The sequence below is a fragment of the Erithacus rubecula genome (assembly GCF_903797595.1).
Source record: "Erithacus rubecula genome assembly, chromosome: 2".
Classification (NCBI taxonomy): domain Eukaryota; kingdom Metazoa; phylum Chordata; class Aves; order Passeriformes; family Muscicapidae; genus Erithacus; species Erithacus rubecula.
Window position 1 is genome coordinate 2149616 of NC_136685.1, and position 17829 is coordinate 2167444.

The window sequence follows — 17829 nt, forward strand, 5'->3', positions numbered from 1 at the left end:
ATCAATCTGGGATAGTAGAAGGTGTCCCAGCCCATGGCAGGGGTGGAACTGGATGACTTTGAAGTCCCTTCCCACCCAAACCATTCCATGATTCCATGAGTGCCATTTGCCATGTGTAGGAGCATTTTCCCTGCCCTTTCACATGTCTCTCCCAAATTCTATGTCATTCTGTGTCATTCTGTGTCAGCCCTGTGCACACAGATGTCCTGGATATCCTCAGGCATCTCAAGGTGTCCCAAATGTCTCCATTTATGCAAATAAATGAATCCCTGGATGTTGAAACTCCTGTGCAGCCAATGGAGACCTGGTCAATGTGGTTAATCCATCCCTGTGAACACCTGGGGTTCCATTCTGCTCTGTTTTTCATTGAATATTTCAAATTTTTTTTTTATCTCTAGGAAAGGGGTGCTTATCTCTCTTATCAGAGTAGCACTTTGCTTTCATTATTTTAGAAGAATATTTCATCTTATGCTGACTATTTATTAGGAATATGCAAATTACAGGGTTGCCTATGGAAACACAGGGTCCTTGGTGACAAAAAAACCTTGTTCAGAGGATCTATAGGAGAATGGATCCATAAGGAGAATAGCTGGAGAAAATGGATGTGGATGCTGGAAAGGAATATAGATTCTATAATTTAATCCCCAATTGTTTGATTATTATTTTTTGTAGGGATGCTTGAACATTTAAAGATTCCTGTCTCAATCTGTTTGGGTGTGAAGTTCAAAATCAGAAAAAAAGATATTAAAATACCTTTTGAAACTCCAATTAAGAGTCAGTCAAAACCTATCACTATTCTTGTTTTTGTTTTGCAAATTAGCAATTAAAAAGTGACAAATGTCTTCAGTGCTTAAACACTCCTCTGCAATACCCATTATGTTAAAATAAGACTTTTTAATTTTTTTTTTTTTTTCTGGGAGTGTGAGTGTGTTTCCCTGTATTTCCATTTTTTTTTTTTCTTCCTCTTAGGAATGCCTCTGGAAGCTCCCTCTGTAACTCCAGAGCTGCACTCACTTCCCCAGTACTGGGGATTATGCAAATCACTTCATGAATAGTTTAAAATCACATTAATGTTTTTTGAGTTTTAAATTATAATATGGGTGGCTTATTTTGCTTTTATGGTTCTTTTCCTGCTTTTTTTTTTTTTTTTTAATTATTTTTACTATTTTGTTTCCCCCCTCTGAGTTTTTATTTAATTATTTAAATTTATTATTTAAATTATTTATTTTTTTCCATTTCCTTACTAACGTAGTAATAATTAAGGGAAGTAAACTTTTTTTTTTTTGGTACTACAAAACCATGTGAAACCTTGAACTGAAATTATTTCCCTGTTTTGGTAATAATTGTCCATATTAACCATGGTTAGGATCACTCCATGAGCTGACATGTCTAATTCTGGAATATGATGTGGGATTTTATTGTTAATATTTCTCTCCTCATGACAATTTCTCTGTCGAACGTGGCACCACTTTAGCAGAATAACAAACATCAGCTGAATGGATTAATGCTGGGGAAAGCAATTTAGTGCTGGATTGTTGTAAATGATGTCTCTTTACTAGCAGGCTGTTTTATTATGACAAAGATTTCAATGTTATCTGTTCTCGGGGATGGGAGGATTTATTGTTTGTGTGAGGTGGCAGCACACTTGAGAAAATGATGAGAGTGGTTCTTCAGGAGAATAAAATCCCTCTCTCTCTGGGAAAGGGTGGCTCAGTGAACCCAGGGATCAGCTGGAAGAGGGAAAAAGGGAGGAATCCACGATGGGGACACAGGTCACTGCTCAAATCCATAGAGTCAAAAAATGTTTAGGTTGGAAAAGCCCTCCAAGATCGAGTCCAACCATCCCCCAGCACTGCCAAGGCCACCTCTGAGCCATGTCCCCAAGTGCCACATCCACAGGGCTTTGAAATCCCTGCAGGGATGGACACTCCACCCCTGCCCTGGAAAGAGGGATCAGGGATGATTATCAATGAGAGAATCCCCAATAATATTTATTGATCAGGTCATTGGCCACAGCCCTGATGAGCAGGCATTTCAACAGCAACACGAGGGATTTATTGAGCATTAAAATCTTAAATAAAACACTAAGAATGAGCATTTCTGCTTTGTGTTTGAAGTTGGGACTGCATCTGAGCTCAAACCTGAGTCTGGGTTGTCTCCTTACTCTTGAGCTGCTCATCCACACTCAGGTGCTGGCCTAGGAATATGATATGGAAGAAGATGTGGCTCTGTCCTATTCCTAGGCATGGATTGCTCCTTGGCCACCCCTCAGTGTGTTTGTCCAGCCAGTGGTAGGTTGATAAATTGGCTCCAGAGTCATTCCTCAGACCCTCAGCCTCACCTGCTGCAGGCACAGCTGGGGTTTTGGGCAGCTGGAGCTCAAACTTCCCCTGGAACATTAAGAATCAAAGCACTGAAGGATTAGGGGGGATATTGGGAAGGAATTCTTGGCTGGGAGGGTGGGGAGGCCCTGGAATAGAATTCCCAGAGAAGCTGTGGCTGCCCCTGGATCCCTGGAATTGTCCAAGGCCAGGTTGGATGGGGCTTGGAGCAACCCAAGGAACCCAAGTCCAAGAGCTCTGGTTATCTCTGTAATCAAGAGACAATAATTGCAATTCCATCATCAATTCATATCTTCTACAAGAACTGTCCTCCTGCCTCTTTCCAGGATCTCCAGGAGCAGCATTGGCTCTTAACTCCTGCATTTTACTTAAGCACCTGAATTAGAAATCCCAGTTCTGTACTTTTAGTTGCATTAAAACTTAAATTTGAAGTTAATCTCTCAAGGTTCAAAGCAAGAACATTGTGAGCCATCAAGAGGAGGAGGAGCTGCTCCATTTTGGTTTTGCTTTGAAGGATCATTTCTGTGACTTTTTAACCTGTCTTACCTGCAGTGTTACCAGGAGAAAACTCTCATGGATCACTGATTTCTGTGTGTTTAGAAATAGTGTATTTAATATTTAATTTATTTTTACTGCTGTTATTTTGACTGTTTTAGAAAGGGAATAATAACAGCGTGTTATCATTGAAAAAGAAAATTCATTGTTCCAGTTTGACAATACTGGAATCTCCATGACATTCTAAATAAATAATTTAATAAGTAGTCCCTTAAACATTTATTTAACTAAGCCATCAGACAATTGTCAGTGTTGGTGGTGTTTGTTCCTTAATTCCTTTAACCAGGAGAGGTTTTAATTTACACCCTTAAACACTCTGATGTCCTTTGATAATTGGCCATGGGGGTGAATAACTTGTCTGAACATCAAATATTTCTCTGCATAAATTGTTAAAGTGAAGCATTTTTCCCTTTATATAACATATAATATAATCCATTATTGCTGCCACCCCTGCCTGAAAGCAGAAAATTAAATAACTGTTTGCCATTAATACAAATTATTGTGTTTTGACAGCTTCCTAATCAGCTCAGGTAAAAATGATGCTGCACAAACAGCACAATTGCCTTGTAAGGAACTTTTTTTTTGGTATGTGCATGAGAATTCTCCTTGTTTGGGCCTTCAAGCCCTTCCAAGGTTTGCCCTCTGTGATAAATTGATATTCAGAAGCATAAATCAAGCTGTGTTTGAGACGTGCTCTGATGCAGAATGGATTTCTCTTTATAGTTACCCTATAAATAAACTTGGAAAACACTTGACCAGCAGGTGCTGCCTGTGGATGTTCCTTCCACTGTGCCCTGTATCAATTAATATGCAAATGAGTGATTGAGTATTGGCAGATTTTGACCTTGCAATGTGTATTTTGTGCCCTCTTCAGGCATGGGCTGTTTCTGGGGAGCTGAGAGGAAGTTCTGGAGGCAGAAAGGAGTCTACTCCACTCAAGTGGGTTATGCAGGAGGACATACCCCAAACCCTACCTACAAAGAGGTGTGCTCAGGTGAGTCTTTCCTCTTTGGTTTTTAAGGATTGGGAGTGGAATCCTGAATTGTGAATGGCAGCAAAGAGTGAACTGAGTGACTGCAGTGACTAAGGAGATTTGGGGTTGGCTTTACATTCTAAACTGTGCTGAAATCTATGGATGCCCATCCCATTGCTGTCTCCTAATAATTAATGAGTCAATGTGTGAACAAATATTCTGTTCTGATTAATAATCTGTTAATTTTTCACACAGTTCAGTGCACACCATCCTGTCATTTCCAGGCCAAACCCTTGCATTTATTTTTCACTCTACACTACAAAACTCCAATGTAGTTTCTTTCTGTGATCTGAACCACAGAACCCTTGGCAGACATCTAATGCTGCTGGTGGAGAAAATCCTGGCTTTCCTGGACTCACTTGGAAGTTTTCCTTTGGTTTATTTTCTTGTTAACATTTTTATACCAAATGCTGACATTGGAGCTTGTTCTTAGTGGCAAACTCTCACATGGGCTTCATGGAAAGGATGTGAAAAGTGGCACAAACAAATAATGGACACTTGAAACCCTGTGCAGAGGTGCTGCAAGGCAGCCAAAAAGGCTGAAACTTGCTGGAAATTGTGAAAAGTGGGAAAAGGGGTGACTTAAGGTGGAATGGAATGGAATGGAATGGAATGGAATGGAATGGAATGGAATGGAATGGAATGGAATGGAATGGAATGGAATGGAATGGAATGGAATGGAATGGGATGGGATGGGATGGGATGGGATGGAATGGGATGGGATGGAATGGAATGGAAAGGAAATGGAAATGAAAAATGAAAAGGGAAAGGGAACTGGAATGGAATGGAATGGAATGGAATGGAATGGAATGGAAATGAAAAATGGAAGAAAATGGAAATGAAAAATGGAAAGGGAAAGGGAAATGAAATGAAATGGAATTGAATGGAATGGGATGGAATGGAATGGAATGGGATGGAATGGAAAATAGAAATGAAAAATGGAAAGGGAAAGGGAAATGAAATGAAATGGAATTGGATGGAATGGGATGGAATGGAATGGAATGGAATGGGATGGAATGGAAAATAGAAATGAAAAATGGAAAGGGAATGGAATGGAATGGAATGGAATGGAATGGAATGGAATGGAATGGAATGGAATGGAATGGAATGGAATGGAAATAAAATAGAAATGGAAATGGAAATGGAAAGAGAAGGGAAAGGCAAAGATAAAAAGAAAAGGAAAGGAAAGGGAATTAAATTGGAATGGAATGGAATGGAATGGAATGGAATGGAATGGAATGGAATGGAATGGAATGGAATGGAATGGAATGGAATGGAATGGAAAATAATTTTTCAGTTTTATGAGGGAAGGGAAGGGAAGGGAAGGGAAGGGAAGGGAAGGGAAGGGAAGGGAAGGGAAGGGAAGGGAAGGGAAGGGAAGGGAAGGGAAGGGAAGGGAAGGGAAGGGAAGGGAAGGGAAGGGAAGGGAAGGGAAGGGAAGGGAAGGGAAGGGAAGGGAAGGGAAGGGAAGGGAAGGGAAAGGGAAGGGAAATTAAAATTGAATAAAATGGAATGGAAAATTCTTTTTCCATTTTCTGGTGACAGCCATACAGAGGACAATCCGAAAAAGCCTTCTGGAGGGTGTGCAGGATTTGGAGCTATTTTCAGTGCTTTCCCCTAATACATAAACACACCATTTTTGGCCAGCATGAGACAACCCAGGATGTTCATTCAGCACCAAACATCTTTTCATATTTTGCTTACAGATGTTCAGAACAATTCTGTTGCTGTGTATATTCATAAGCTTTTAGAAATCTGCATAGCTCAAGTGGCACTGAAATCAGAAGGGAAGAACTCTGCTGTTGTTATTCATAAACTGGGGATGTACAATTACCATATAAAATACTCAGCTAACGATGATTTCCTTAAAAACAGGGTCGTTTATAGGCTTGTGGTTCAGGCTGTTCACATGTGAGCAGGTCATTTGGGTTTGCTTTCAGTTGCTTTCTTTGTTTATCCTCAGTGACTGGAATGTAAGGAAAAATAAAACATGTCTGGTTATTATATGGTATTAGTTAGAAGGCTGAGATTTAGTGAATTAAACCAATTTAGAATCTTGTCAATTCTCATCTTTCTGAGGCATTTTTCCTCATGCACGAATCACGATTTCTAATAATTGCAATTCAATATAAAAATGTGCCACACAGATTTTGCTTCTGCTCTGAGTTACGTAAAATATTTGGCTGTGAAGTTGTTTCACATCTCCTCAGCAGCAATTTCATGTTTTTCTGAGCAATATTAATGTCTCTTGCTTAAACATCAGTCTTTTGGCTGATTCTTCCATATTGGATTTCCAGCTCTCCTTAAAATGTCTTGGCTTCCAAAGGTCACCTGGAAGGCTTCTAAATAGCTGATGGAAGAGAGTGGAGAAAGGGAAAATTAATTTCTTGCTCTGTTACCTCCTGTTCCTATGGTCAACTGGTGATTTCCCAAGTTAATTCCATAAGCCCAGAGCAGGGTGGTGGTTGGGATGTTGTTATTTAAGGGTGGAAAGAAATGGGGAGGGTTTGTCTGGGTAATGTGGGTTTAATTTTACATATTTGTGCATAAACTGTTGATATTAAAGGCAGCAGCGGGAAATCTGATGGGAATTTTTCAGGAGTTGTTGATGGCAATAGAGAAAAGAAGTGTCATATAGGAAAGTTCTTGGCTTCTCACATTTGCCCTCCCTAAAAGTACAGAAGAATGTCCTGTGACAAACCATCAGCATGTTCATGGAATCCTGGAATTTTGGAATGATCTTGGATGAGAAGGGACCTTAAAGCTCATCCAGTTCCACCCCCTGCTGTGGACACTGATGAAGGCTTGTAGAAAAATCCAGCCTGGATTTTTCCCAGGTTGTTGGCTTTCTCAGCTCCAGCTTGGACCTTTCCCAGGCTGGGGATCTTTCTCAGAGACAAAACAAGAGGAGAAAGAATGAATAACACAGATGGACACCTGGTGTTGAGCACTGAGCCCTCTGAGTGTCTGTGATATTTTGCAGAAAGCATGTTTTCAAAGAGGTGTTGCCTTCTTGGACCAGTGAGTCTTTTCTGCTTTGTTTTATACTCTCTTATATAACCACCATGGCTTTTCAATAAATCACTTCTGCTTTCTGCATGAAGCCTGTGTTGCTGCATTATTCACTGTTCCTAATCAGACAGTGACACCCTGCCATGAGCAGGGACACCTTCCACTGTCCCAGCTTGATCCACACCCATCCAGCCTGGCTTGGACATTTCCAGGGTTTCAGGGGCAGCCACAGCTTCTCTGGGAATTCTATTCCAGCCCCTCCCCACCCTCCCAGCCAGGAATTCCTTCCCAATATCCCAGTGGCAGTGAAGCCATTCCCTGTGTCCTGTCCCTCCATCCCTTGTCCCCAGTCCCTCTCCAGCTCTCCTGGAGCCCCTTTAGGCTCTGCAAGGGGCTCTGAGCTCTCCCTGGATCCTTCTCTTCTCCAGGTGAGCACCCCCAGCTCTCCCAGCCTGGCTCCAGCCCCATGGTGAATTTTGACTCTCCTGATATTCAAACTTTGCCTTGTATTCCTTGGAGAACCCTTCAGCTGGACACCACAACACTTCCAAAGTAGCTCTGATTCTCCAAAGTGTTTAAATGTATAATTAAACTACAAATATTCCCTTTCTGTAGCTTGCAAAAGGGATCTGAAGGTTTCCATGGACAGGAACTAAGTCCACAAGATTAAAGTTTCCAAGCAGTAATGAGAGTGGCTCAGAACATTTTCTTTTGTTATTAAATTGCTGTCAAGAGAATAGATTCCTGTTGTGCCTTTGTCTGGTCTTTTTTTTTAATCCTTATGAGAACAGGATATAGGAATTTTAATGACTGTGAAGAATCTCAGTGTTCACCATGCCCTTGATCTGTGCCTTGATAGGATTGGCCAATTGCTCCACCTCTCCCCTTTTTTTTCCCCTCAAGTTCACCTGTGAGAAAGGATGGAAAGGTCAGACAAAGTACAAAATACTGCATAAATCAAAGTTAATGTCATGAACTGTGGGAATTACTGTTTTGTGCATTTTTGTAGCAATTGAAGAACAGGATTTTGTAGAAAATCTGTAATTTTTGTTAACTAGAACAGTTGGAACAAGCTCTGCAATCATGAGATTATCATCCTAGGATCCTCCTGGATGTGCATCTAAACCTTGATATGACCCTAGAAACTATAATTTGTCCTCCATACAATTGCTAAGTCATGAAATAAAATGAATGTAGCAATTTCACTTCAAAAATCGTTTGGAAAGGTGACAGCAGATGCTGCTGCAAATATAAAACCTTGGCAACAAGAACCCAACAGATGCACTGAATTTCACTTACCTGCTCCTCTGCAGCTCTACCTCCAAATTTTCAAAGCTGACACTACTGACATGTTTTTTTAGCAGAGAAGTTGACCAAGAAAATTTTATTACACCTTAAAATCCAGGATGCAGAAATGGACTTTGTAGATTTGTCATTTAAAAATGAAAGGCAGAGCAAATATTTATTTTTGATGGTAAATAAATGGTAAATAAATTTGCCATTGCCTGGAAAACAAAAAGCTCCTTGTCCACAAGGGATGGCAGCAGCTCTGCTGAGGGAGCTCTGCTCCATCTGTAATCAAAGTTGAGTTCACTTTTCCATCTCAGAATTTGACTTCTCAGGGTTAATGTCTTGTCTGGTTCAGGCTTGAAGAAACCAAAGTGATATTTATTATTTAGATACCTGATTGTGCCTCGTGGCAAATTTAAAATCCTAATAGCCTCAGTGCTGTCCTCTGCCCCTTTCATCTATTTATCCCAGCATTGCTCACAATCACAGGCTTGGGTTGTAGCAGCAATATAAATACCAAATATATTATTTATTATTAACAACTTTATTTGAATTGTATTCCACTGAGATGTGTTGTTTCCATCTTTCCTGTCTCCTGCTTTATTAAAGATATATATAAGATGAAAATGTGGGAGCCCCAGAGGTTGAAAGAGCCATTACAGAGAAAGTCAGAGACAAAATCTTCTGACCTGGAGCCTACAGGAAACTCCCAAAGGAATTTCATTTTTACAGGAGGCTCCTTGCAGGGTTGGGCTGTGATGTTCCCTGTGTAACTGGGCCTGAAAACAGAAAATTGCTTCTTTTTATGTATCACAACACGTTGTATTTGTGAAAACAGTGTTAGAAAAAAACTCAGTGCTGCTGTTGTGGCCAGTGGAGGAGTTTCCTACTTTTTGTTCTTTTGTTTTTTTGCTGTGGAAAGCTGGTAAAGAAAAAAGAAGCTACAAAGGCAGTTACTCAGTCTGTGCTTAATCTGTGCTCCCAGAATTGGGGGTTACTACAGGTGGAAGATATTGGGAATAAACCCTTCCCTGTGGCTGCCTCTGGATCCCTGCAAGTGTCCAAGGATGGGGTTGGAGCAACCTGGGATAGTTCCCATGGCAGAAGAGGTGGAAAGGAATAAATTTTAAGGTCTCTTCCAACCCAAAACCACTGTCTGTAAAACCAGGAAGAAGCTACAGCTCTTGGGAGACCATGACTCTGGAATTAAAGCAGGTGATGGAACATGTTGGTGTTTTCCTGCATTTTTTTGTTTATTGTGATTGTGTCCCTGTTCTGTGGCTGCTCCTGCTGCTCATTCTCCCAGGTGAAATCTTCATTCCTTTCAAGGCACAGGACTGAAATGCTCTGGATATGTGTGATAATGTATTTTTCCTGAAATTGGGAGAGCACTGCAATTACTCTGTGCAAACATCACCTCCTCTGACTTGCTTGTTTTATGGAATATCTTCCTGTGCTGGAAGAAATAGAAAAGTTTGGAAATTGGCTCTTGTCTCACCGAGGTGATTAAGATTTTGAATAATTCTGCAAGTGACCTGCACAGTTTCTAGGTGTTGGATGAATAATGAAATTATCAAACCACAGGAGTTTAACTTGCTTCTATTTGCTCAGCTGTGCCCGAGGCTGTTGTAGTTCAAATTTTAATAAGTAAATTTTGATAGTGAAGTTGTGCTCTGTCTTGCCTTTGCAGACACTCACATTTTTACCTGATCTTCCTCCAGGTGAGGATAATTTGGACAAGAACTCAATCCAGTGAAAGGAAAGGCAAAACCTTTGGATCCTCAAAGGATCCTGCAGCACCAACAGTCTAAAGGATGCTTGGGGAAGGATTTTGGGGCAAGCCAGAGCTCAGGGGAGGTTCTTGCATTTCTTCATGGATTTGTTGTGGGCTAAGACTTGAGCACATCCATTTCAGGTGAATTCTTTTCAGAGAGGCAAAAGCCTTTCAGGAGCTTTGGTGCAGTAAAAAAGAAGATTTTTTGTAAAAAAGCAGATTGTGAAGCTGGGATTAGGGAAGGTGTAGGATGGCACCTGCCAACTTCTGGATGAAACATCAAAACCTATTGCAAGGTAGAATCCATCCCTTTGTGTCTCTCAGGATGGAAGCCCTGGGTGTAAGCAATGGAAAAGGCTCATCCAATTTTTATTTGAGCACCCACAGTTATAAAAATTCCACCATTTCCATCTGTAGGCAACTTCCCCACAATAATAGGGTGCAACCCCCCTCTTAAATCATTTGTAGGACTCAGTTAATTATTTTTAACTCTGCAGCAGAGATCTTTGCAGAACCCCTGGGATAACCCACAAGGCACCCAAAATACTTCTGACAAAAGATAATTGAGGTACAGCTGAGGTTTTTCTGGTTTTTGCTCATTGACTTCAAAACCCTTTCCAAAAATTGTGTCTTCCTGTCTGGGACCTGGCTGCTTCTACAACAGGGGCAGGAGAGAGGGTGGATCACTCTGGGATAACTGAGTCACTCAGAAGTTTATTTTGCCCTTCACTCAGGAACCAAATCCCCTTTTTATTTAAGCTGCTTTTCTGAAAATTTCTTGGGTATTTAATCTCAGAAAAGGAATTAAAGGAAGGGAGGATATTGGAGTGTTTGGAATCTATCTAAGAATCTACTCCAGCAAAAGTCAGCATGACTTGGGCTGGATGGGGCTTGGAACAACCTGATTTAGAGAGCAGCATCCAGGCTATGGCAGGGCTTGGAACTGGATCAGCTTTAGGGTCCCTTCCCACCCAAACCAGACCAAGTTCTGTCTTCATTTACCTCCCAGCCTCCAGGTATTAATGATTTAGTCTTTAATCATCACTGATGACCTTTTCCATATTAATTTGTTTATCCACCTCTTCAATACAATTTTATTCCTGGCATTCACATATAGGAGGGGAAATTGGGGGTTCATTAACTCCAGTGCTGAACCTGTGCAGGAAGTTTCAAAGAGAACTTGTTAAAGGGATTTTTTTGCTAAAGGTTAATTCTTGGCAGCTACAAATCAACGTGTCTGGAAATTAAGTATTTATTCTGAGGCACAAGGAAAAATTTGCTTTAATGATATTCTTCCTTTATTTATGAGTATTCCATAGTGATGTGCTGTACTTTTGCACCATCAGTAGGGCTCAGAGCAATAGGTGAGCTGGGAAATGATGAAAAACAAGGTACTGGGAAAAAAACAGATAGATCTGTCACAGGAAGTCTGAAAATATCACTTATGCACAAGGCTGCTGTCAGGATGTGTTTTTTCTTACCCAATAATTCAAATAGTTGCTGTTATTCATCTAGTCAGGATAAAAATTGTGGACTGTGGCCACCAGCCCTAGAACAGTTTGGTGTTGTATCTTCTTGCACTTGTACTTCAAGTACTTGAAGTACTTATTGTTTTTGCTCTGGAGACACTTGTAAAGTAAAAATAAGCTACAAAGCCACTCACTGAGTCTACCAAACTGTGATCCTGGAATTAGGGAGGGACCTTAAGCTGAACTGGTTCCTGCAGCACTCAATGCAAACTTGATTCCTACATGGATGAGGTCACTTCAGCCTGGAGATGTGGACAAAGTGACCAGGCTGAGGTGTCTGACCTGAAACCTGTGCTTCCAAAGGAGGAGAAGCTGCCTGCCTTGGATGGAGCCTTCTTGGACCTCTTAAAAATCAGCTAAAGGATTGTTCTGTTTGGCTTCTAAAGCAGATTCTTTGTTAAAAGCAAAATGAAAACAGAAGTGATTGAAGGCAGCCTACAAGAAAGATGGAGAGGGAATTTTTACCAGAACCTGGAGGGACAGGACAAGGGGGAATGAGTTTACACTGTCAGAGTAGGTTTAGATGGGACACTGGGAAGAAATTCCCCCCTGTGGGAGTGGTGAGTGGCTGGGATGGAATTCCCAGAGAAGCTGTGGATCCTTGGAAGTGTCCAAGTCTAGGCTGGATGGGGCTTGGAGCAAACTGGGATGGTGAAAAGAGTCCCTGCAAATGGCAGGGGTTGGACTTTTAAGGTGCCTTCCAACCCAAACCATTCAAATTCCATGATTCCACATAGCTGGGACTCCTCCTAGCAGGAGATACTTTGCTCTGAGAAGCTCAGTGCAGTCTCTTTCCAATCTTTCTGAGGTGTGTTGTGTACTGACATTCCCAGCCATCCCTTGTAAACCCATGGATGCCAGGAATGCTCTGTCTGGGAAGAATCAAGAAGGAATCATGAGGTTTCTTTGCCTGGAGACATTTCTGAGCCCAGAAAAGCATCGTGGCAGTGTGTGTGTTCCCACACTTGCATGCACACACATCAAATGTTCCTGGGAAAACAAACCCCAATCACAACATTTGTCCAACTGGAGTTTTTTGCCTGCTCCTTCCCCTCTTGGTTTAATCCAGTGTTTACTCAGTCAAGCGATTCAATTAGAAGCTGTTTTTATTTTCTTTCTGAGGAGTGAGGAATGTTAATTGTAGCTGAAATGCCTTCCAGTGATTCTCTCCTAATGTCACATTTCCATAAAATCTAGGAAAGATTGGATTTCTGCAAAGAGACTGCAGCAGCAGAGCAAAAATGCTAAAAAAATGGGTTTAGTGTTCTGAATGCTGGACTTGGTGTGGACTGGGACCTTGGTGGGGGAAGCAGAGATAAAAAAGAAACTCCTTTACTCCCAAAATGTTGTGTTAGACTGAGAGAAAAGACAGCAGATTGTGCAGACAGTTGGAGAAATCAAAGCTTAGGAGAATTTTAATTAATATGAAAAGCCATGATCTCAGTGTGTACAAAGATGTCACTGGGTAGGAGTAGAGAGGGAGGGAATATAAAAGAGCTTTAATTCTGCTGTCCTTGGGTTCCCAGGCTGTTACTGGGGTTTAACTGGAGCATGATATGGATGGGGTTGGTCCTTCCTCTCAGGGATCTTGTGAGCCATGAAAAATTGAGCTGCATTGTTGGTACTTGGTGGCCTCCATTCCTGGGATCAGTAAAGTTGGAAAAACTGGAAAGTTTGGAAAAAAAATCTGAGACCACTGAGTCCAGCTGTGAACCAGCACCACCACCATGGTCACCACCAAACCATGTCCCCAAGTGCCACCCCCAGAGTGTTTGGACACTTCCAGGGATGTCACTCCACCCCTGCCCTGGGCCAGTGTGTGATAACCCTTTCCATAAAGAAGTTGTTCCTAATATCCAACCTAAATCTCCCTGAGGCAGCTCGAGGCTGTTTTCTCATCCAGTGATTTGTGATCTAGGAGAGTCTGATATCACCTCCCTGCACCCTCCTGTCAGTGTGTTGGAGAAAGCAAAAAGGTGATCCATGACCTGGGATTGAGGAGATCCTGATTTACCCTGGCCACAGATTTGCTTTATTCATCCTGAGAGGTGACAGATACCATGGGCTAAACTGAAAGTTTGAATTATCATTGGCTGTCATAATTACACATTGTTTATTTCTTCTTTTTTTTTTCCTTTTTTTTCCCTCCCTCACTTTTTGGTGTTATAATGGTTTATATTTTTATTTGGAAAGGACACAGGGTATAATCATGCTTAATGCTGTGAAAATTCTTTGTTCCAAGTCAAATGGAATACCACTATAGCACACTTATCATCTGTTTAAAAAGTAATAAATTGGGTCAAACTGATCCTAGATGTAATTCTGCTGATGTTAATGGTGTTACATCTGGAAGAAATTTCTCTCAGCCTGTTAATATGATAAGATAAAAATGTGGCTACCAAGGAGAAAACAGGCCTTGGAAAAAAGAAGTTCCACTCTCACTGATCCTGCCCTGTTCCTGCAATGTTTTGAAGCTACAAAGCTTTGCAAGAGTGCTAAATATTGACATTTTTACTATTATTATTTTCTCAAAGGGCTGGTGATGGTGGGGGTGGTGGTCAGGATTCTATCCCATCCTTCTCCTTTGAATTTTTGGCTCCAGCAGAGCTGACCCTGAACCAGTGGTAGGTGCAGATGGCACCATTATTTTTCACCGCTTCATTTATTTTGTTTTAACAAATGGTTTCATTTCCTCTCCTGTGTTCAGGGCCAGTTCAGCCCTTCTGCAGGTGTTCAAAGGTGTTCAAAGACAGGAGCAATGTGTAATGAGCTCTTCCCTCATGCCCCAGCTGCCTTTGTGAGCTGGTCAGAAGTCTTTAGGTGAAGTTAAAATTAAATGGGAAAGTATAGGCTGGGATCTGGTGTCTTTAGTCTGAGCTGAATTTAGGCTGGAAAGCACAAGGAAAGTAGGATCCAGTTTGCATTTAGTAGGTCAGATTTTGGGTGGAGAGAGATTTTTTTTTCCCCTTCTTCTCCTGAACTCACAGGAACACATAATCCAATGGGGAAAATGGAATCCATGTCAAAATAATCCAAATCATCCAAAATATGGAAATAGAAGCAAACAAGATGAGATTATTGCACAGGGAAAAGCAGAGATTTGCATTCCCACAGTGTACTTGGCACAAAGCTGCTGCAAGGTGCATCTGCCCAGATGTTAACCCTGGGCAGGTGTTTGAACCAAGAGCTCTCACACCAAAATTTGGCAATATTTTCCTACCAGCTCCCACAGTTCCAGATCTAATTAACTAGGCAGAGCAAAATACTTTTCCTGGTCTTTCCCAAAAATTTCACAGACTCCAACCCAAAGTCTCCAAAGATTAGCAGTATCTTTCATATACAGCAGTTGAGATTTATGGAACTTTGCATAATAAAGAGAATCCTTTCTGTGGCCTGCTTGAGGGATGACTATTTCAGGCAGCTCTGGAAAATAAAATAATGAATTAAAAATGGCACAGCTTTGCAGTAGAACTGCAATTGTTGCTCCTGCTTTTCTGCCAGGCAGTTTTGATCCACTGAAGTGCAGGAATAATCAGTGTCACAGCAGATATGGAAGGCAAATCCTGCAGACCAACTGAGTGGAAAGCCAAGTGTCTCCCTGCATATTCATCTATTTATTGCCTCTGATTCTCCTCTAATTCCTTTATTTTCCATATGATAATAGACTTTTCTCCGTGCACACCCATTGTTCCCATGAAATAGGATTTGTCTGCATGCAGGATGTTCATATAACTTGTGAGGGCAGAATTTATCAAAACAATTGAGCTGCGAGCAGGGATCTCACTGAGTTGCTTTTTGCCTCCTTTATTCCCATCTTTTCTGCATTTGAATTGTTAAACAGGAGCTCTGCTGCAGTGTCAAAGAGTGCCTTACAAAAGCTGTTGCCATAGAATTACACCTAGAAATGAGTTCTTTTTAAATCAGCTGCACGACAAGTGGTTATTTATTTGTACTCAGGCCCATTTAACAGCTCTTCATTACAAGAATGGCCCAGAGTTTGAGGAACAACTTATCCATTACAGCTCCTGCTCCCAGTGTATTCCATAAAGAGCAGATAATGACTTCTCACACGTTTTCAAAGAGTTCTCAGAAAATAATTCCCTCTTTTCTCACCTCTTCCAGGAATCCCTCAACTGCCCCTGTGCTTGTCACACAAGCAACAGAACCTCTTTGGGATCTCAAAATGGTTTGGGTGGGAAGTGACCTTAAAAAATCATCCAGTCCCAACTCCTGCCATGGACAGGGACACCTTCCACTATCCCAGGTTGATCCAAGCTCCATCCAACCTGGCCTTGGACACTTCAGGGATCCAGGAGCAGCCACAGCTTCTCTGGGCACCTCAACCCACCCTCACAGCCAAGAATTCCTTCCCTGTAGCTTCCCGGGCTTGGGTTTTGCCCCAGGCTGCCACAACAAACCTGGATAAAATATTCTATATGGAACAGCTTCTTCTGGCTGCTCCAGGCAGACTTCAGACACAAGGTACTGGTATGCAAGCAATACCTAAAGCTTAGGCTATCAGCTCTTCTGTGAGGTTCATTTTTGCATGCAGGATTGTCCAGGTTTGAAGGACAGGTATCTGCCAATAAAGGCAGCAGCTTCTCTTTGAAATGAAGAATGTAAACCCCCCCCTACAAATTATTATCATTTTGAAATTAAGGGGCTCTCAGGCAAAGATATGGGAATTAGGAATAACAATTCTTTACTAGGAAAATTAAAATAGAAATGCAGTATTACACAGAACAATCCCAACCCCTGCCAGAGTCAGAATCCAAGCTGACACAGTCAGTCAGTCAGGGTGGTGGCACAGTCCCATTCCATGGTGCTGCATCCTCCTGCAGGGGCAGATGTGGCTCAGCTGGAGCAGTGCTCCTGGAGAAGGTGCAGTTTCCTCTGAAGGTGCAGGGATGATGTGGAAAGGTCCAGTTTTCCTCTGGAATCCAGTGGAAAGGCTGCTCTGGTGTTCCAAATGTCAGTTTTTTCTGGGTAGGAAAGGCTTGGCTCCTGCCCTGGCTGGAGCATCTCCCAGTGGGATGATGGAATTTTATCAGTCATGCACTGGGACTCAGTGGCCATGAACAGGAGATATCTCCTGGAGGGAGGATGGGCTGTGGAAAAATAAAGAGGATTGCCCCAGCTGGTTTTAAAGATGGCCCATTAGCAGGTAGTATGTGCCACAGATGGTGACAGAACACACATTGCTGTTCACATCAACCCAACACAAGGACCTTCTTAGCCAGCAAAAGAAGAGGCTGAGAAAGCTGCACAGAGGTTCTACAGACAACTTTATTTAATCTGTGAAGGGGGTCTGAGAGCAGCCTGAATCCATGAAATATTAAAGGAGCTTTTATAGGGTTAGGGTGCCTTAAAAATGAACCAATAATATCAAGGATTGAAAACTATCCAACTACTTAAATGTTTTAGGTAAAAGTGACCAGTCACTTGAAAAAAGACCAATTAAAGCACAAAGAGATAATGCAGGTGTCTGCAAAAGTGGGATAAGATATTTCTAGTATTAGTCATTCTAAGGAAGCAATTTCTTATCTAAGGGATGATTTTCCAGGGAGGTCCTGTCAGGATTTCTGCTCCTTCCACACTTCCCAATATCCCTCTGTCAGTGGAAGCCATTCCCTGTGTCCTGTCCCTCCATCCCTTGTCCCCAGTCCCTCTCCAGCTCTCCTGGATCCCCTTTAGGCTCTGCAAGGGGCTCTGAGCTCTCCCTGGATCCTTCTCCTCTCCAGGTGAGCACACCCAGCTCTCCCAGCCTGGTCCAGAGCAGAGGGGCTCCAGCCTTGGAGCATCTTTGTGGATACTTCTAGAGTTTCTCCAGCAGCTCCAGGTCCTCCTGCTGTTGTTCCCCAAATCTGGAGGCAGCTCTGCAGGTGGGGTCTCACCTGAGAGGGGCAGAGGGGCAGGATCCCCCCTCCCCTTCTGGTCCCAAAATCCCTTTGGAAACCCTTCCCAGGAATGGAACTTCTCCCTTCTGCAGTCCAAGACATTCCCATTCCTTTCAGAGGGGAGGCACAGGTGTCTCTGGGGATGTGCTGGGATCTGCTTCCCTGCCCTTTGCTGCTCCTGCCTCTCCTGTTCCCCAGCAGTGTTTCCATGCTGGAATTTGCCTGGCAGCCCTTTGGAGCAGGATGGGAGGAGGAGCAGGGGCAGCTGAGCTGTTACCTGCAGCATTCCCTGGCATTCCTGCCTCCAAGGCTCACTTGGGTGACCTTCAGATATTCCTGCCCCTTGTCCTCACTCAGGAAAAAGGGAGATAGTTGATCTTATCTTTTCAAGCTTTGA

At 42.2% G+C, this 17829-nt stretch overlaps 1 protein-coding gene across 1 annotated transcript in view; it reads left to right on the top strand.

Moving 5' to 3' along the window:
• MSRA (methionine sulfoxide reductase A) overlaps positions 1 to 17829 on the top strand; it is a 234862-nt gene that overhangs the window by 102403 nt on the left and 114630 nt on the right. Inside the window, exon 3 of the mRNA XM_079298238.1 lies at positions 3772 to 3891. Coding sequence (XP_079154364.1) covers positions 3772 to 3891 — 120 coding nt within the window. The remainder of the gene's footprint in view (positions 1 to 3771; positions 3892 to 17829) is intronic.